The sequence below is a fragment of the Octopus sinensis genome, linkage group LG15 (genome assembly GCF_006345805.1).
Source record: "Octopus sinensis linkage group LG15, ASM634580v1, whole genome shotgun sequence".
Lineage (NCBI taxonomy): Eukaryota > Metazoa > Mollusca > Cephalopoda > Octopoda > Octopodidae > Octopus > Octopus sinensis.
The window spans coordinates 8,653,622-8,675,686 of record NC_043011.1 but is presented as its reverse complement, the minus strand read 5'-3'; the positions used below and the strand labels follow the sequence as shown (position 1 = coordinate 8,675,686).

The window sequence follows — 22,065 nt, the reverse complement described above, 5'->3', positions numbered from 1 at the left end:
ATTTGGAAACACTGAAAATAAGAACATACCCTTTCGAAGATCTGCTCCCACTAACAGTGCCAACAAATTCAAATAAGCAAGCGAAGAATCTCTGTTCTCCCCTTTCCACCAGCGTGGGTAAAATCATCAAACACTATGCTTATTTCGGTAAAATCCGAAGCATTAATCAGAGGGAGATTAATTATAATTTCAACAATTGAGGGCAAAATTAATTAATTATTAATCAATTTCACCAAGTGTTCAGTATGCAAAGGGACCATTCAAGGCGAATTCAAATTATTACATTATATAAAAGGGCTTAGTAAAATAAATTACTTTAAGTATTAGAAATAGCTTTAAAAAAGTTTTTTAGCTGCTATTTCTAATGAGTTCAGTATGCGGCAAAGTAATTTATTTTACTAAGCCCTTTTATATAAAGTAATAATTTGAATTCGCCTTGAATGGTCCCTTTGCATACTGAACACTTGGTGAAATTGATTAATAATTAATTAATTTTGCCCTCAATTGTTGAAATTATAATTAATCTCCCTCTGATTAATGCTTCGGATTTTACCAAAATAAGCATAGTGTTTGATGATTTTAACCCACGCTGGTGGAAAGGGGAGAACAGAGATTCTTCGCTTGCTTATTTGAATTTGTTGGCACTGTTAGTTACGAGCAGATCTTCGAAAGGGTATGTTCTTATTTTCAGTGTTTCCAAATCCAAACCAAGGAATTTCTGAGCTGATGATAGAAATGTTGTTTTGACTAATCTTGAAACGTACGTTCTCAAATAACCTTAGCATTTGATTTTTCGATGTCCTTACCCCCAAACTTTTGTGAGTTGAATTAAGCAAACACTATATATGAGAGAGATTTTCTTTAAGTATTAGAAATAGCTTTAAAAAAGTTTTTTAGCTGCTATTTCTAATGAGTTCAGTATGCGGCAAAGTAATTTATTTTACTAAGCCCTTTTATATAATGTAATATATATATATATATATATACATATATATATATATATATATATATATATATACATATATATAATTTGAAATGAGGGTGAGAAATTTGATAATAATTTAATTAATATCAATTTCACACCAGTGGTCTAGCATATAAAAAAAACTGAAGGTTCAGTAAAATTGTATTATATACATATGAGAGGGAAACCACCGTGTGGATGCCCTTATGCTATAAGTTGATCCGCTATGGTCTTACCACTAAGAAATGTTCGGGTTGAACTGTTTACAAGTTCTACCTGAAATGTAATAGGTAGAACTGTTTACAAGTCCGACTTTGTGCGGACGTCCAAGTATACAGTTCTGCAAATTATATTCACTTGGACGGTCAGACCAAAGATCTATGGACATCTTGCGTAAGTTAAATTACGTAATATGGTGATACTCTTACTCTCTCTTTTACTCTTTTACTTGTTTCAGTCATTTGACTGTGGCCATGCTGCAGCACCATCTTTAATCGAGCAACTCGACCCCGGGACTTATTCTTTTGTAAGCCCAGTACTTATTCTATCGGTCTCTTTTTGCCGAACCGCTAAGTGACGGGGACATAAACACACTAGCATCGGTTGTCAAGCAGTGCTAGGGGGACAAACACAGACACACAAATACACACACGCATATATATATACAAATATACGACGGGCTTCTTTCAGTTTCCATCTACCAAATCCACTTACAAGGCTTTGGTTGGCCCGAGGCTATAGTAGAAGACACTTGCCCAAGATGCCACGCAGTGGGACTGAACCCGGAACCATGTGGTTAGTAAACAAGCTACTTACCACACAGCCACTCCTGCGCCTAGTGAAACATGTATGTGAATAATCCATATTTTTATTGCTTTTCTTTTGTCTTGCTCGATTACGTTTTGGTTATTTGCTGAATTTATTTCTTGAGAACATTTCTTAGTGGTAAGGTCTTAGCAGATCTTCTTCTAGCATAAGGGCATCCACATAGTGGTTTCCCTTTCATATTATACATATATATATATAGGTGTAGGAGTGGCTGTGTGGTAAGTAGCTTGCTTACCAACCACATGGTTCCGGGTTCAGTCCCACAGAGTGACACCTTGGACGGGTGTCTTCTACTGTAGCCTTGGCCGACCAAAGTCTTGTGAGTGGATTTGGGAGACGGAAACTGAAAGAAGCCTGTCGTTTATATATATGTTTGTGTGTGTGTTCCAACATCGCTTGACAACCGATGCTGGTGTGTTTATGTTCCAGTAACTTAGTGGTTCGGCAAAAGAGACCGATAGAATAAGCCCTGGGGTCGATTTGTTCGACTAAAGGTGGTGCTCTAGCATGACCGCAGTCAAATGGCTGAAACAAATAAAATAATATATATATATATATATATCACACACATTGCTGTTCCTATTTGCGACTGTAGCACAAATCTAGTTTGAAATAGTTTAGGATAAGGCAGAGAACAAGGGAGGTAACTATGAGCCTACTGAGTAACACAGACCTTTGTTGATATCGTTTAGCACTAAGTCAATACTGGTTGAGCAGGTTTCTAGTTAAAAGCGCTCCAGCTGTGACCACCCTGTCTTTCTCAGTAACCAGGAACTGCAGTGCTCCAATGTTTCTTTTTTATTTTTTTTTATTTAATTTTAGAAAGTGGAGTGATTTTCAAGATTAACAGCAGCAGGAGTAGTAAGTAGTAGAAGTAGTAGTAGTAGTTGGGGAATGACAGAGGGAGGAGAGAAAAGTGGGGACAGGGTGAGTATGGTTGAGTGTAAGGGAGAGGAGGTGAAAACCCAGGAAGAGTGTGTTTGAAGGGGAAAGAGAAAGTGGGAGTAAAGATAGAGAGAGAGTGAGTGAGTGATAGAGAGGGTGTGTTTGAGAAAGAGAGAGACAGGCAGGCAGAGAATAGGTAGTATGGCTTGGTAGGAGGCAAAACAATATAGAGGGGGGAGGGCTGAGGAGTGGGAAGAGAGTGTTTTAAGAGGTGGTGGTATCAGAGATTGAGAAAAAGCAAAAAAAGAGAAAGAAGGAGAGAGGGGGAAGAGAGAGGAGGTGGGGCATAGAGACAGTGAGAGAGAGAGAGAGAGAGAGGAGTAAAAGAGAGAAGGGGAGAAAGGGAAGAAGGAGACAAAGGGAAAAAGTTGCAGAGAAATGAAGGGGAGAGAGAAAGACATAGAGACAAGAGAGAGAGAGAGAGAGAGAGATAAAAGAGAGAGTGAGAAGGTAGGGTAGAGTGTGAGGGCAAAGGTTTACTTAAGCACCTCACTAAGGAACCGCCTAAGGTCTGTGTTCATTTCTCTGTTGGTAACCGGATAATAGCCAGGCTCCTGCATCTTTTTCATTTTCACCGTAGCCGCTTGCACCGACCGGACAACATCTTTCCAGTACGGCTTCGTAGTACTGCTACAACTGCAGGAATAAAAGAGAAAAAGAGGATAGAGTGAGACAGGTGAATGGAGGAAGCGATTGGAAGGAGAGAAAATACACCTGGCTGGTTTGACTAGAGAACAATGACAAAAAACACCATTACGAAAGAGGGAGAGAAAACTAAGGTTTTAGGGAATGGCAGGGGTCAGAGGAAAAGAAATAAAATTAAATAGAAACAGACAATTGAACTTAACAAACCTAGGAAAAGATCATCAAATATTATTAACAGGGGTAAAGAACTAAAGTATTGGTTTCGAAATTTGGCACAAGGCCAGCAATTTCAGGGAAGGGGCTAAATAGATTCCTTCAACCCAAGAGTTTGACTGGTACTTGTTTTATCAACCCCAAAAGGGTAAAAGACAAAATGGGCCTTGGTGGAATTTGAACTCAGAACATAAAGGTATATGAAATGCTGCAAAGCATTTTGCCGGACATGCTAATGATTCTGCCAGCTCCCTTGGCTTAATCCTTTAGGTACCAACCCGCTTAAAACCACCCTTAGTCCTATGTTACAAACTTCCCATTTTAAAGTAATCTAAATTAAAATTTCCATCACAATTTCATATAAATATATGTTCCAAACCCCAGCTGGATAATGTCAGAAGTATTTTAATAATTTCTTTTATTAAGGCGGCAAACTGGCAGAAACGTTAGCACGCCGGGCGAAATGCTTAGCAGTATTTCATCTGCCACTACGTTCTGAGTTCAAATTCTGCCAAGGTCAGCTTTGCTTTTTACCCTTTCGGGTGTTGATAGATTTAAGTACCAGTTGCATGTGTGTGTGTGTGTGTGTGTGTATACAGTAATCCCTCGACTACCACAGGTGTTGCATTTCAAAACCTCCCAGAAAAGTAATTAAAATCTAAAATAATATACAATACCTATCAGCCACAGGAACCAGTGATATACTGAGAATTCCACAATATAAATTTACAGACATTAGCCAGAAAAATCTGCAATGCACTGAGTGCGCAATAGGTGAACCACAATATAGTGAGGTATTGTTATATTTCGGAATGGTCATATAGTGAGGGGTTACTGTATATTCATACATATAGACTAGCAGTATCACCCGGCGTTGCTTGGGTTTGCTTCGACCCTTTAGATTTGGAATTGTTGAAAAGTAAAAATTTTGCATTATGTAGCTTGTTATTCTCTTTAAGTGAACATTTTTCTGGTTGAAATACATCGAAAAATAGGGATTTTCATAGAAAAAAAGCACCTTTTTGGTGTAAATAATTTTTGGTGTTAACATGGTCCAATTTGAATTTTTTCTTCTACAGAAGGAAGAGCAAGCCTTCTTTTATCATACTCTCAATTTTGGTCAGCTTGCGCCGCAGGGTCTCGGAGGAGATAGTGTTAGTTGAAGGCTACCAAACCTGCAACACACAGACAACTTGAGCTTTATTTATATATATATATATATATAATATATATATATATATCATCGTTTAACATCCATTTTCCTTGCTGGAATGGACTGGACGGTTTGACTGAGGGCTGGTGAGCCAGAAGGCTGCTCCAATCCAATCTGGCAATGTTTGTACAGCTGGATGGCAACCACTCCGAGAGTGTAGTGGGGGCATTTTACTTGCCACCGGCATGAGGGCCAGGCAAGCGGTACTGGCATCGGCCACGCTCAAATGGTGCTTTTTATGTGCCACCAGCACAGGAGCCAGTCAGTTGGCACTGGCATTGACCATGCTCGAATGGTGCTTTTTACCGTGCCACCAGCATGGGAGCCAGTCAGGTAACACTGGCAACGATCAGGCTCAAATGGTGCTTTTTACATGCCACCAGCATGGGAGCCAGTCAGGCAGCACTGGCATTGACCAAGCTCAAATGGGCTTCTTTCAGTTTCCATTTCACAAATCCACTCACGTATATATGTATATGTGTTATATATATATATATATATATATATATATATATATATATATATATATATATATTAATAGTTATTGCCAAGCTAATATAGCAGTCCAGAAATATAGGACGAATGCTGCCGTTGATTAGCTCTAAGAGGCCATCACCTCTAGCAATCTATGTAACACACGAATCTGTGTCCATTATAACCTTTGAATGGGGGAGGTCAGCTGCTTCCCCTTGCTATTCTGGCATCTACAGACTAGCTTCAGGATATTTGCCTCTTATCAACGTAGAGTAGCCAAACCCAGCAGGCGTCACTACTGACTGGCTGTTCGAAGGATGATTTACCTAAAATTCAGTGGAATACATCCACTGGTTTTCAAAAATAGAAATTCTAAGATATATATAATATAATAATATAATATAATATATATAATATAATATAATATAATATAAATGAGTAACAAAGATGTACAGGTGTCAATTCATTATGGCTGTTTGAACAAGGAGCAGATCTGTTCCCTAAGTTGGTTCATGTTATCTGTATACTCTGCAAGAATATCAAGTGAAAACACTTCTGCACAGAGTCTGATAGTTACCTGATATTGTTTGGGTGTGCAAATTAGATCGACCTAACGAAGGTGCCTCAATTTAAGTACCTAATTCAACTGAATCTTAATTATATTCTATATATATATATATATATTTATAATACTTGTATATGATGTGTTGAGAATTTATGGAAAGAAATCCCATAAAACTCAACAATTTAATTAAAAATGGAGAAGAGATGTTAAAATAAATAAGAGAATTTTAATTCTTGCAGACAATCGCTTCGTACAATGATATAAAAGTCATGCAAATTCATGGTTGAATTCAATTCAATTAAATTAATTAAATAAATTAATTATATATCATTGTACACTTCAGTGCAAGAACAATGAAGAACATTTTTTACAAAGAACTTGAGAAAGGAAATGGCAGAAGAGAATCTGGGAGATTCCTATTTATCTTTATATATATATATATATATGTATGTATGTATGTTAAGTGTGTGTGTGTGTGTGTTTATATATTCCCTGTGTTCTTGTGCAAGATACTCCATTTCACGTTGCCCCCGTCCACTCAGCCGTAAATGGGTCACCCTAGGGCAGACTGGCCTTCTGATCAGTGGGGGGGGGGGGGCAATGTTGGCCTGCTTGCCTAAGAGGAGGGTGGCATCATTCAAGAGCTAAAATGACGCAAAGCACACTGTGACCAGTGATGTATAGCAACATCCGATAGTCTGGTTGATCATGTGATGTGTGTGTGTGTGTGTGTTCAACCCCACCACCACTGCTTGACTGTTGCCATGCTGGGGCACCACTTTAAAGAATTTTTTAAAGTCAAGTGAATCAAAAAACACAGACACAAATACACACACAAACATATCTATGTACATGATGGGCTTCTTTCAGTTTCCATTTCCCAAGTCCACTCACAAGGCTTTGATCAGTCCAAGGTTAAACTAGGAGACATTTGCCCAAGGTGCCATGCAGTGGGACAACTGAACCCAGAGCCAAATGGCTGGGCAGCAAGATTCTTACCACACAGGCACGCTGGCACCTATACCAGTAATACTATGGTGGAAGTCCCTGTCAGCAGCGAAATTGCATCTTCAAAGGTATGTAGGATAAAAGTAAAAGATGCCATACTTGAAAGGAATAGATAAGGCTAAGTGACAGGAAAGGCATCCAGCTGTAAAATAATGCTTCAATAATGTATTACTCTAACTCATGGTGACATGGAAAAGTGGGATATAAAACGTGTGTGTGTCAAAAGATGTACAGTCACCTAGAGACAATTAAGGAGACCCTGCAGGAAATCTTGAGTGTCCCTCTCAAATTCAGGAGAATGTAATCTTTAATAAAACTAAGCTCTAGAATGAATCTGATCCAGGAAATAAGTATTTCTATCTTTTATCTGCTACTTTGTGCAATCATTGAACTGTGGTCATGCTGGAGCACCACCTTGAAAGATTCTGGCCAAACGAATTCAACCCTTGTACTTATTTTTTAAGTCTGGTGCTTACATCTGCTTTGAATATGATATGCAGATAGCTATTTTGAATTAATACTGCTTTCATAGCTAATAACCAGGGTGTGTGTGTGTGTGAGAGGCTTCCATACAGTTTCTGTCTACTAAATTCATCCACAAAGCACCGGTCAGCCTGGAGCAACAGTGGAAGACATTTGCTTAAGGTGCTGCAGAGTAGGACTGAACTCAAAACCAGGTGGTTGCAAAGAAAGAACTTCTTAACCACAACCAATGACACATAGGATAAATGTAGTCCTTGATACACTATGTTTGATGAAAAGATGGGAATGTAACTGTGGCAGGAATATCTATGATCACAGGTCTGCTAGATCAAGGGCCCAACAACAAAACAAAGCTGGTGAAACACTTGAAGAGGTGGTCATGGGTAGAACACCTCTGATTATAAGTTATTGATTATAGCTTCATCCATCTGAGCAACAAATCAATTGTTCTCATCAGGGATCCACATGACCCTTGTGGGGTCCATGTAAGATTATGATAGAATTTCATCATCATTATCGTTTAATGTCCGTCTTCCATGCTAGCATGGGTAGGATGGTACCACAAGAGCCAGCCAGGCTGAAGCCTGTACTTCTGTGACTGTTTTGGCAGGATTTTTACAGCCGGATGCCTTTCCTAACACCAACCACCCAGCAGAGTGGACTTAGTGCTTTTTACATGGCACAAGCACGGGTGAGGTCAGTTTTGGCAAGGTTTTTACAGCTGGATGCCCTTCCGAACACCAACCACTTTACAGTGTGGACTGGATGCTTTTAAGTGGCACCTACACTGACAGGGTCACAAAGTCCTTGCAAGACATTAAAAGAAAAAATTACCTGCAATAAATTGCTTACACTTCTACAATACACAAAATATTTTAGTAATTATTTGATACATTTCCTAATAATAATTATGAAAATATAATAGGATTTTTAAAATACCGAATGGCGAGGAAGGTAAAATAGGAATCACTTGAGTAAAATAGGATTCAGAAGGGTCCATAGGTTAAAAAAAAAAGGGTTGAGAAACCCTTCTCTAAATGCAAGCCATTTATGTCTTTGCCTTGATGAATCCCTGTTTCACAACCCATCTTTCTAACACTCCCTTCCCTCCACCCATGTTACCCACTTACTACAATACCCCACTCTTAGGAACTCACCTATTCACTCACCCCTGTCAAATACCTGTAATTTCAGCTTGTACCCTCACACATTTTCGCCATTTTCTCTTTGACAGCCACGTATCTCTTCCACCGCAAGACACCCGGTTCCGTCCCTCTGTCTTACTTCAACCTTCCCAGCATCTGACACAAATCCACCCACCCTCATCACCCCTTCCCTCTCTTCCCCTTTGAGGGGGTCTTTGTTTTGCAGGTGACTTGGTGACCTCACCAGTGCCGGTGCCACATAAAAAGCACCCAGTCAACTCTGTAAAGTAACAGGCATTAGAAAGAGCATCCAGCCATAGAAACCATGCCAAAACAGATAACTGGAGCTTGATGAAAGCCCCTGCTTCATCAACTCCTGTCAAATCATACAACCCATGGAAAATAAACACTGAGTGATGATTCACCAGAAAAGACAAAAGCTAAGTAACAATAACAACAATAACAACAACTACAACAGAGAATTCAAACCAAGGACCTATCTAATGGTATTTCAGTTCTACTCAGCCTGCTAGACATAGCAGCTAATTTTCCTTCAAAACATGCTTTATCATTGGAAATGCAGGTACACTGGATGACACCGTACACTGTTCCTGGAATTAAGAAGGGATGGCCACAGCTGGAATTGGTATGACTTTGGTCACAGGGGTCTGTTCTGATCCTGACTGATCTAAAAGCCAAAACCCCCATCACTACCATCGTCACCTCCATCACACTCCTCTTCCTGTTCCTCCTTTGGATGTATGCGCACACACACGTGTGTGTGTGTGTGTAGTCATGTGACTAAGTCATGTGAATGCCTGATCTACATGGTAACAGCTGCTGCTGCTGCTACTGTTGTTGTTGTTGTTTAACCCATGGTTGACTCCGATTCAAGCCAGGCCTATGATCAAAAGCATTTCTGTTTTTTTTTAAAAATCAACTTTTAGTTTCCAGACATCATTAAACAAGTCATTTTTCAATAACTGCAAGCTGTGCACGATTCGACAAAGACCTAGCTCTTATTTCTAGCAAACTGACCAACCACGATTCTTAGACACAGCTGTTACCATTATTGGTATCTTTAGACAAAGAATAAATCAATGCCACATGGATAAGTTCAATGGCCATCACACTTGTATTCTCTTACATCATCGGAAGTAATGTTACACCAGATGGTTATTCAATAAAAGCAATATATTTATACATCATCATCATCATCGATTAACGTCCGCTTTCCATGCTAGCATGGGTTGGACGATTTTGACTGAGGGCCGGTGAACCAGATGGCTGCACAGGGCTCCAATCTTAATCTGGCAGAGTTTCTACAGCCTGATGCCCTTCCTAATGCCAACCACTCTGAGAGTGTAGTGGGTACTTTTTACGTGCCACCGGCACGGGGGCCAGTCAGGCGGTACTGGCAATGACCTCGCTCAAATCTTTTTATACGTGCCAGTGAAGCGACGTTGGTAACGATCACACTCGAATGGTGCCCTTTTACGTGCCACGGCATGGGGGCCAGTCAGGCGGTACTGGCAATGACCTCGCTCAAATCTTTTTATAGATGCCACCGGCACAGGTGCCAGTGAAGTGACGTTGGTAACGATCACGCTCGAATGGTGCCCTTTTACGTTCCACGGCATGGGGGCCAGTTATATATTTATATACATACATACACACATAGAATATACATACATATGTATTGTCAGTAGATCATAAATCTGAAAGAGAAGCACACTCTACAGAGTATTTAGATAAAGATTGATATGACTGGTTCATAGGGTTACTCAGAGTTTCGAGTTCATAAAACACTTGCCCTCACATACGTCTTATCACACCCTAATGCAGTGTTTCCCAACCTTTTTCCGGGACCCAACTTTTTAATAACAAGTTTTCCGGGGCCCCACATTTTAATAACAAAAAATCTAATGCTCCCTCGCCATTTTTTTTTTTTTAATACAGAAACACGCTTTTTAATTCAATTACCTGGCTGAATGATATCTCGACTCATTTAGTGAGAACCCCAGTGCATATAGCACAGATCCTAGATTCGAGGAAACAATTTTGTTAACTTCAGCAGTAAATCGCCACATTTTGTAATTCAAAGCCAGTTTTCTCTTGTCAACTGCACTGAATCCCCATTCGACCAAATAAGATGAAGCAAGATGAATCAATAATTTTCTTGCTGATGGAGAGATGTTTTCTTTCAACCTCATCACATCTGTTGAGATGATCTCTGTTTCTTTCAATTAATTTTAAATATAACAAAGAATTTAGTAAAATAACTTCCGTTATCATTAAGCTAGTGTTAGGAACATAAATTGTGACTAAGGTTTGGTGGAAGATTTTAATTCAAAACTTATGAAAACAAGACATTTATACTCAGAGCCAGAACCGGTTTCAGCCGTGTTAGTAACAAAAGGGTTAAACAAAGTCTTCACTGATTCTTCACGTTGCAATTCTGAAAACTCTTCTTGGCATTGAACTACAGCACCAGAAACATTAATCAGCAATGGCTGGGTTAACCACGAGGGAATATTCATTGCCTTCAAATCACAAAATCTGTCGTTGAAGTCCTTTATTAAGATATTCAAATGGTCAATAATTACGGTGGCAGCCTCATTCGTTATCTCACTTTTACTCAACCATTATAACTGACTGAAATTTCTTTTGGCATATTTCAAGGACTGTAATGAATCCGAAAATCTTTGCTTTTGCACCAACAAGGTGCAAATGTAAATTTGCACCTTCAAGTTGTTTACTCAAGTTTCCAAGTTTCTCCAAGATGTCTGTCAAATAACTGACAAACACTTTTCCAGCTGTTGTTGACAGCATTTCACATTTATCATTGACAAAATCATTAAGCTGATCAAATAATTCCATGAACCTTTTTTAAGCTATTTCCACTTGACAGCCACCTTACTTCTGTATGAAGCAATAATCATACATGCTTGGCACTTTGATTTACACAAAACTACTTAAGGAGACGTTCGACTTTAGATTTGCTTTAATGCTATTCACACATTTGATCACAGCCCATAGAATCCCGTTAGCAACAGGGGACAGTTTCTTGGCAACTAAGTTTTCTTAATGTATGACGCAATGGACAATCGAAAAGTTTGGATTTTCATCTTTCATCATTTTTAAGCATCCCATTTTCTTGCCTGTCATAGCAGCTGCACCATCTGCTGCACACGACAGTAAGTTTCTTTTTCGTATTTTGTTTGCATCCAAATAAGGTTTAAGTTTGCCGTGGAAGTCCCTTGCAATTGCGGTTGTTTCCAATGATTCGCAAAACAACATCTCTTCCCGAAAAGCCTCGTGCTCAATATATCTCACATAAATCAATAACAGGGCCTCATTGTGCCAAAATGTGGATTCCTCCATTTGTAATGAGAACAGACCCTGCAATCTAGATGTATTGCAAAAGTCAGCATCACTTGGAACTGCGCGTGTGCTGCATAAAGTACCGTCTGTCTGAGGTCCTTGTTGTGACTCGACAAACAGTACAAACCCCCGGCAGACACAATGTCTTCAATCAACAACCTCACAATACTGTATACTATGTGATGTCTATAATAATAACAATATCATCATCATTTAAAGCCTGTTTTCTATGCTGGCATGGGTTGGACGGTTTGACAGAAGCTGTCCATACACTAATTGTCTGTTGTGCCATGGTTTCTCCATCCAGATGCCCCTCCTAATACCAACCACTTTACAGAATGTGCCGGGTGCCTTTTAAGTGCCACTGGCCCAAGTGCATTTCCCATGGCACAGGCACTTGTAAAGGACAAGCCGTGTATGTATGGATGACAGCAATGTTGCTTCGCTCAACACGTCTTCTTAAGTACAGCAAATCGCCACAATTTACGATTCCTTGATGACGATGATGATGATGACGATGATGATGACGATGATGACGATGATGATGACGATGATGATGACAATGATGACGATGATGATGACGATGATGATGATGGCAGTGACAAGGATAATGATGATGGTGACGATGATGATGTTGGACTGATTCTAAGTATACCTATTTCTTTATTACCCACAAGGGGCTAAACACAGAAGGGACAAACAAGGACAGACATAGGTATTAAGTCGATTACATCGACCCCAGTGCGTAACTGGTACTTAATTTATCGACCCCGAAAGGATGAAAGGCAAAGTCGACCTCGGCGGAATTTGAACTCACAACGTAACGGCAGACGAAATACCGCTAAGCATTTCGCCCGGCGTGCTAACGTTTCTGCCAGCTCGCCGCCTGATTCTAAGTATACCGTTACCTTTTGCCTGCTCCTGTCAACTCTTAACTAATGACTCATCTGCTATTTTGATACGAAAAGTGAAAGCACGCTTAAGAGCTACAAAACGCATTTCCAGGCCATTAAAAACAATCGAACAAGGCCAGATAGGTTTATTTCCGTACAAACACTCAGAGAGTTACGAGTGCATTCAGATCAATAATAATAATTGCAACTAAAAAGCAAACAGAAAACGTGACATTATTGGTTGTTGAATGGATAACAATCTTCTCTTTTTTATGACGCTTTCCAGAATAAGTCTTACCAGAAAAATCCAAGACTATAACTGAAATGGCAAAATTGATGCATTAAGAACTCATTAAATCTGTCTTTGAATTGGTTTAACTTTGAAAGACACTAACGTCTGTTTGGTCAATGCTGTTGCGATTCTTCTCTCTTTTATCTCTGACTCGTTTCAGTTGTTAGACTGTGGCCATGCTGGGGCACTGCCTTGAAGAGGAGTTCTTAGTCAAATGAATCGACTCCAGTGCTCTTTTTTTGATTATTTTTTGATTTTTTTTTTAAGCTTGGTACTTATTTCATCAATCTCTTTTGTTGAACTGTCAACATCGGTTGTCAAGAGGTGGTGGGGACAAACACGGATACAAAGGAACACACACAGACATATGTTACTTGGTGACCCTGCTGGTGCTGGTGCCACTTAAAAGCATCCAGTCCACACTGTAAAGTGGTTGGCATTTGGAAGGGCATCCAGCTGTAAAAACCCTGCCAAAACAGACACAACAGCCTGGTGTAGTCTTTCTTCTACCTGGCCAGCTCCAGTCAAACTGTCCAACTCATGTCAGCATGGAAGGCAGACTTTACATGATGATGATGATGATGATGATATGTACGATGGCCCAAAGTTATAGTTGAAGAGACTTGCCCAAGGTGTCACACAGTGAGACTGAACCCAAAACCATGTGGTTGAGAAGCAAACCTCTTACCACACAGCCACACCTGTGCCCATGGTTGGTGACTTTTTAATGGCAAATCATTTAAAAAAGTCGGAGGAGTATGTTATAGAAGAAAAAAATTAATGCGATAGGCAAAAAACAAAACGAATGTAATTTTGGGGTTTAGTGCCCTGAAATAAGTCCCCAAACAAGTCTCAGATTTAAGTCAACAAAGCTTGTGATGCCCAATATTATTGTAACCAGCTGAATGGTTATAATTTCTTCATATAACTAATCTTATTTTTCTTATTTAACATGGAGGTTTCCCAGGTTGATTACAGCTTGGTTGTGCACATTCACTATGCAAATATATAATTGGAAAGCATTCGCTTCTATCTTATATTTGATAAGGGGAATCTTTCCCGAAATATAATAGAACCATTAAACAACCTGTGTATGATAATACAATACCATGGTTTTGTCTTTATTTATTGGCGTCACATTACATATTTTGTATCACTTCTCATTTGCATTGCTTAAAGTTTCTTTTCAAAATATTTACATCATATTTTACATTACACCTCGTAAAAAATAATGACACAAAAATATTAATTTTCTTTTGAATGTTAATTACTAATATAATAGTTAAAAAAGAAACAAGATTTAGGCTTGCTAGCATCTGTTGATTGAGGAACTCTGACAGAATGTGAAACAATGAATGAATCAATCAAGCAAACAAACCCAACAAAAACCAAGGCACCACATTTTTGTATTTCTTTCCTTTTCTTTTCCTATCTCTTAGCCAAGAAGAAAGGCAGTGATATGACCCTTACAGGGAAGCTAAAACTAGTGGACAAGTGAGAAGGAGAAAGGTAACATCAAACTGAGGACTTGGCTCAAATGCTTACAACCATGTGGACCTTGCTAAAGAGACCCAAGGTGGACAGTTTTAAACAGGGTTCATACACATTAGCCTACCACCCAGGTAGTCCCTGGCAAGATTTGAATTTAGAACAAACACAAAAATCCATTAAAAATACCACAAGGTATCACATTTGATATTATAGCAATGCTACCCATCCTCTGTCCTAAAACAGTGTGTTATTTATTAGCTGGATTTGAACTCAGAATGTGAAGAACCGGAAGAAATGCCACAAGACATCTCATCTGATACTCAAACAATTCTGCCTGTCTTCTCAAACTACCACATGTACCACATGTACCACATGTACCACATGTGGTTCATCGCAAACTTCAAGCAACAGCCACATGGACCAGCTGCGGTACATTTTCACAATTGGAGAAAGTATTTTATTCCATGTCTTTGAAATGGTTTCCAGAATATTTAAATAATGTGTGCAAAATAATTAAGTTTAATTAGGAAATATTATAAAAAAATGAAAAAAAAAAAAATTATAATTTCTTGTAATTAAACAGCATGCAGTGTAACTGCACAAAGTACATGGCATCACCAATAAGTTCCGGTCAGAGGCCATGGCAGTAAATATGTTAATAATTGACCCCAAAAGGAAGGAAGGTAAATTCTGACCATGGCAGGATTTGAGCTCAGAATGCAAGAAATAGGAATAAATACCACAAGGTATCTTGTCCAATGCTCTAATGACTACCAATTTGTCTGTTAGACATACCAGGGAGGTGGTAGCAGCAGCAGCAGTAGTAGTAGTAGTAGTAGTGATAGACAATAGGTGCAGGCCAGTTTGTGGTTAAGTAGCTCACTTGGCAACCACTTGGTCTCAGGTTCAGTCCTGTTGTGTGGCATCTTGGGCAAGTGTCCTCTACTATAGCCCCAGGCCAACGGCAAACTAATAATACAATGTGAGTGAATTTGATAGAAACTGTGTGGAAGCCTGTCATATATGTATAGCTTGGCGCCATCATTACAGCTAACAGGTCAAGGTGAGGCTGACATTAAAACATGAATCGACCTCACTCGCCAAGCCTTCAACCTACTCAATGCATGACTCCGGTCAAGATCTGAGATCCAACGCACCACCAAAGTAAGGATCTACCAAGCACTAGTGTGAATGATTCTCCTTTACGGCAGCGAGTCATGGCCGATGAGGGTGGAAGATATTAAGCGACTAGAATCCTTCGATCACCTCTGCCTATGCCGCATCCTTCGTGTCCGATGGCATCACTTTGTCTCCAATAATTCGGTGTGACACCAATGCAAAACAATAAGTACCATGCTCAGCTAAAACGCTGCAAAGTGGAGCCCCAGCATGGCCGCAACCGAGTGGCTTAAGACAAGTAAAAGACAAGAGATAATATAGATCATTGGCTCTCAACTGGGGACTATGACCCTTAGGGGTCCACAAGATTCCATTGTTAAAATTTATCTGCAATAAAGTGGTTCAACTTCTACGATTCTTTTATTCTTTTACTTGTTTCAGTCATTTGATTGTGGCCATGCTGGAGTACTGCCTTTAGTTGAACAAACTGACCCCAGGACATATTCTTTGTAAGCCTAGTACTTATTCTATCAGTCTCTTTTGCCAAACCACTAAGTTATAGGGATCCCAGAACCCGGAATATATATGTATGTATATACGACAGGCTTCTTTCGTTTCTATTTACCAAGTCCACTCTCAGGGCTCTGGTTGGCCCGATGCTATAGTAGAAAACACTTGCCCAAGGTGCCATGTGGTGGGACTGAACCTGGAAGCATGTGGATGGGAAGTGAGCTTCTTACCACACATCCACAATTCCTAAAAAAATTCATTTATAAAAACCTAACAGGATTTTTTTAAACATCAAACGTCTCTAAGGGTTCCCCCAGATAACAGAGGAATCAAAAGGATGCATGTGGAAAAAATGGTTGAGAACCATCAAACCACTGATATAGATAAAAAGCCTGACATCTGAATCCAAAAATTCTTACCGAAAATTGAAGAAATTGGCAATGGGCAGAAGCAAAGGTAACTGATGAGATTCAGACAGTCGTGTGTTGCGATGCAGGTTCAATTTCGGCGACAGCATTTTGCAGCAGGACGTGCAATAGTTATGGGAATAGAGATTTTGAACTGCTTGCATCAGCTGTTGCAGTTCTTTGGATGATACAACTTGGACATTTTTGGTCAAAGTGTGAGCACAGCGCACACACTGGGTGAAAACGGTGTGGCCGTTACATTTCGGTACCACTGCTTGCATGCTTACGGAAAGAACACTTTAATGTGGGAGGTAGAACCTGTAACGAGAGGAGAACAAATATATTAGAATATATTTCGGAGATAATGGAATACAGAGAGGAAAATGAAAATATGGAAAGAAAAACAAATTTAGAGGGGTAACAAAAATATAAAAAAAAACTGTAAAAAGAACACAGGTTGCATGGGGGTAGTGGTGTGAATGAGTAACTGAATGTGTGTGTGTGTGTGTGTATATGCAAGAGTGAGAGAAAGTGATTAATGAGTGTGTGTGTGTGTGTGTGTGAGTGAATGTAATAAGTGTTTGAGCAAGGGCGTGAGTGTGAGTGTGAGTGAGTGAACAAATGTGTGCATATGTGTGAGATTGTGTGTGTGTGTGTGTGGCTTGATCCGAGAGAACTATGAGGCGTGGTTTGTTGTAACACCTGCCATCTGTTTAGTTTTGACCGTTTCAGTAATGCAAAAATTTACCTAAGTACCAGCACAAGGAATTTGCTGAATGTAAATGGCATATAGACATGTATGACTACATATATATATATGTATAAGCATATATATATATATAATATATACATATATATGAGCATATATATATATATGAGCATATATACATTCATAAGTATATATACATATATAAATTATATATATATATATATATATGAGCATATATACATGCATAAGTATATATACATATATAAGTTTATATATACATGTATAAGCATATATATATATATATATATATATGCTTATACATGTATATATAAACTTATATATGTATATATATACCGGAGTAAACACATAAATGTGAAACAAGGTGGAAAAAAGAGTACTCAAATACCAGTGGTAGAGTAATATGCTTTATTTAAAGCAGCAGAAAATTCAATAGCAAAAACTGCTAGAATAGCAAAAACTGTCCAACGAATGGAAACGTGAAACTCAGAGTAACAGGTTTTGTTGAATTTTCTGCTGCTTTAAATAAAGTCTATATATATATATATATATATATATGGACATATATACATGTTTAAGTATATATATATATATATATATATATATATATATATATATATATATACACACACACATACTCTCAGAGTGGTTGGCGTTAGGAAGGGCATCCAGCTGTAGAAACTCTGCCAGATCAAGATTGGAGCCTGGTTCGCTAACCCTCGGTCAAAATCGTCCAACCCATGCTAGCATGGAAAGCGGACGTTAAACGAATGATGATGATATATATATATATATATATATATATCACGTGATTACGTGACCGACCAGGCTATCAGATGTTGCTAAACATCGCTGGTCACAATGCGCTTTGCATTGTCTTAGCCTTCAAATGATGCCACCCCGCTGGCTAAGTGGGGTGGCCAACAGAAGAAAGAGTAAGAGAAAGTTGCCGCGAAAAGGTACAGCAGGGATCACCACCACCCCCTGCCGGAGCTTCGTGGAACCTTAGGTGTTTTCGCTCAATAAACACTCACAACGCCCGGTCTCGGAATCGAAACCGCGATCCTACAACCGCAAGCCCGCTGCCCTAACCACTGGGCCATTGCGCCTCCACATATATACTCTTTACTCTTTTACTCTTTCACTTGTTTCAGTCATTTGACTGCGGCCATGCTGGAGCACCATCTTTAGTCGAGCAACTCAACCCCAGGGCTTATTCTTTGTAAGCCTGGTACTTATTTTATCGGTCTCTTTTACCGAACTGCTATGTAACGGGGACGTAAACACACCAGCATCGGTTGTCAAGCAATGCTAGGGAGACAAACACAGACACACAAACATACACACACACACACACACATATATATATATATATATATATACGACAGGCTTCTTTCAGTTTCCGTCTACCAAATCCACTCACAAGGCTTTGGTCGACCCGAGGCTATAGTAGAAGACACTCACCCAAGGTGCCACACAGTGGGACTGAACCCGGAACCATGTGGTTGGTAAGCAAGCTACTTACCACACAGCCACTCCTGCGCTATATATATATATATAATATATATATATTATATATATTATGAACATATATACATGCTAAGTATATATATGAGCATATATATATATATATATATATATATAGATATATATATATATATATGAACATATATACATGCATAAGTATATATATGAGCATATATATATATATATATATATATAATATATTATGAACATATATACATGCATAAGTATATATATGAGCATATATATATATATATATATATATGAACATATATACATGCATAAGTATATATGAGCATATATATATATATATATATATATATATATATGAACATATATACATGCATAAGTATATATATGAGCATATATATATATATATATATATAATATATATATATTATATATATATGAACATATATACATGCATAAGTATATATATGAGCATATATATATATATATATATATATATATGAACATATATACATGCATAAGTATATATATGAGCATATATATATATATATATATATATATATATTATGAACATATATACATGCATAAGTATATATATGAGCATATATATATATATATATATATATATGAACATATATACATGCATAAGTATATATATGAGCATATATATATATATATATATATATATACACATACGCACACACATGAACATATATACTGGTTTCAAATAATGGCACAAGGCCAACAATTGGTGGAGGGGGAGGGCAAGTCGATTACATTGACTCCAGTGTTTGACAGGAACTTATTTAATCGACTCCCCCCCCCCCCGAAAGGATGAAAAGTAAAGTTGACTTTGGTGGAATGTGAACTCGGAATGTAAAGAGAGATGGAATAACAGTAGGCATTCCACCTGGTGCAGTAACACATCAGGCAGCAACCTGTCTTATGCACACACACACACACACATATTCTTCTCTACTCTAGGTACAAGGCCCAAAATTTGGGGGGAGGGGGCCAGTTGATTAGATCGACCCCAGTACACAACTGGCACTTAATTTATCGACCCTGAAAGAATGAAAGGTAAAGCTGACCTCCGCGGAATTTGAACTCAGAACGTAAAGGCAGACGAAACACCACTAAGCATTTCGCCCGGTGTTGCTCGGGTTTGTTTCGACCCTTTAGAATTGGAATTTTTGAAAAGTAAAAATTTTGCATTATGTAGATTGTTATTCTCTTTAAGTGAACATTTTTCTGGTTGAAATACACCAAAAAATTTCGACACAGCAGTCAAAAAAATCGTAAAAAATAGGGATTTTCATAGAAAAAAGCACCTTTGTGATGAAAATAATTTTTGGTGCTAACATGGTCTGATTTGAATTTTTTTTTCTATGGAAGGAAGAGCAAGCCGCCTTCTATCATACTCTCAATTTTAGTCAACTTGCACGAAGGAGATATTGTTAGTTGAAGGCTACCAAACCTGCCATACACAGACAACTTCAGCTTTATATGGTTCCGGGTTCAGTCCCACTGTGTGGCACCTTGGGCAAGTGTCTTCTACTAAGCCTTGTGAGTGGATATGATAGATGGAAACTGAAAGAAGCCCATCGTATATATATATATGTCTGTGTATATGTTTGTGTGTCTGTTTGTCCCCCCAACATCGTTTGACAACCGATGCTGGTGTGTTTACATCCCCGTAATTTAGCAGTTCGGCAAGAGACTGAAAGAATAAGTCCTGGGGTTGATTTGCTCAACTAAAGGTGATGCTCCAGCATGGCCACAGTCACATGACTGAAAGAAGTAATAGATTAAAGAGTAAAAGAGCACAAATGTAATTCTTTTCCAAATAAATTGCACTTCATATTTGAGGCTCTGATGAAGCGATAAGGTGTTATTCAGGCACTCAACTTAGAGTGCACTACATCTTACAGCAGAAACACCTGTAAGCTAATGGAGTCCATAACACAATTGTTTTTGCTCTTTTGTCATCTCTCTTTCTCACATTATATTCATATGCATTTTATATCATTTGTTTGCATAATGTCAGTTTTTTTGGGGTATTTTTTTGTCTTTTTGTGGTGGGGTACCATAATAGCATTGTTTCAAAAGGAATTGATTTTGTGGTAAGATTTTGTGGCAGGAAACTCTTCATGACATCAACCCTCACTGGTTTAATCAGGAAAGGTTTTTTTTAAATGTTTCTGAGGCCTTCAAAAGAGCAGCACTGCCACTCATAATGTCAAAAAAGCATTTCACTACCACAACACTTTGTCCAAATACCCAGAAGCAAAATATCAACATTTATGTAAATATACACATATATATGTTTACACACACACACACACACATGGTGGGCTTCTTTCAGTTTCCATCTACCAAATCCGCTCATAAGGCTTTGGTTGACTCGAGGCTATAGTAGAAGACACATGCCAAAGGTGCCACGCAGTGGGACTGAACCCAGAACCATGTGGTTGGGAAGCAAGCTACTTACCACACAGCCACACCGGTGCCTATGATTGGGCCTTTTGCCTAGAGTAGAAAAGAATAAATTATTATTATTATTATTAAGGTAGCAAGTTGGCAGAATTGTTAGCATGCCAGGCGAAATGCTTAGCGATGTTTTGCCTGCCGCTACGTTCTGAGTTCAAATTCCACTGAGGTCGACTTTGCCTTTCATCCTTTTGGGGTCGATTAAATAAGTACCAGTTATGCACCAGTGTATAATCGACTTAATCCGTTTGTCTGTCCTTGTTTGTCCCTTCTGTGTTTAGCCCCTTGTGGGTAGTAAAGAAATAGTTATTTCGCCTGTCATTAGGTTTTGAGTGCAAATTCTGCCAAGGTCGACTTTGCCTTTCATCCTTTTGGGGTCAATTAAGTACCAGTTACGCACTGGGGTCGATATAATCAACTTAATCCGTTTGTCTGTCCTTGTTTCTCCACTCTGTGTTTAGCCCCTTGTGGGTAGTAAAGAAATAGGTATTTCGCCTGCCATTAGGTTTTGAGTGCAAATTCTGCCAAGGTCGACTTCGCCTTTCATCCATTTGGGGCCGATAAATTAAATACCAGTTATGTACTGGAATCGATGTAATCGACTTAGCTCCTTTCCCCCGAATTTGAGGCCTTGTACTTCCAGTAGAAAGGATCATTATTATTATTATTATTATTTTGGAGTGGCAACATAAATATATGCTAGTGTGTGTACGTATCACAAAATCACAGCCTCTTGACATAAATAGTATCGACCAAGATTCCATCATGGTATCTT

At 38.7% G+C, this 22,065-nt stretch overlaps 1 protein-coding gene across 4 annotated transcripts in view; it reads right to left on the bottom strand.

Annotated features, from left to right (window-relative positions):
- Positions 1 to 22,065, bottom strand: part of LOC115219982 (N-acetylglutamate synthase, mitochondrial) — a 197,742-nt gene that overhangs the window by 45,817 nt on the left and 129,860 nt on the right. For all 4 annotated transcript variants that reach the window (XR_003882394.2, XM_029790283.2, XM_036509438.1 and 1 more), the window contains 2 exons: positions 16,592 to 16,897; positions 3,226 to 3,373 (listed from right to left, as the gene is read on the bottom strand). Coding sequence is in view for 3 of the 4 variants with exons in the window: in XM_029790283.2 (XP_029646143.1) it covers positions 3,226 to 3,373; positions 16,592 to 16,860 (417 nt within the window). In the remaining variant the exon portion in view is untranslated. The remainder of the gene's footprint in view (positions 1 to 3,225; positions 3,374 to 16,591; positions 16,898 to 22,065) is intronic.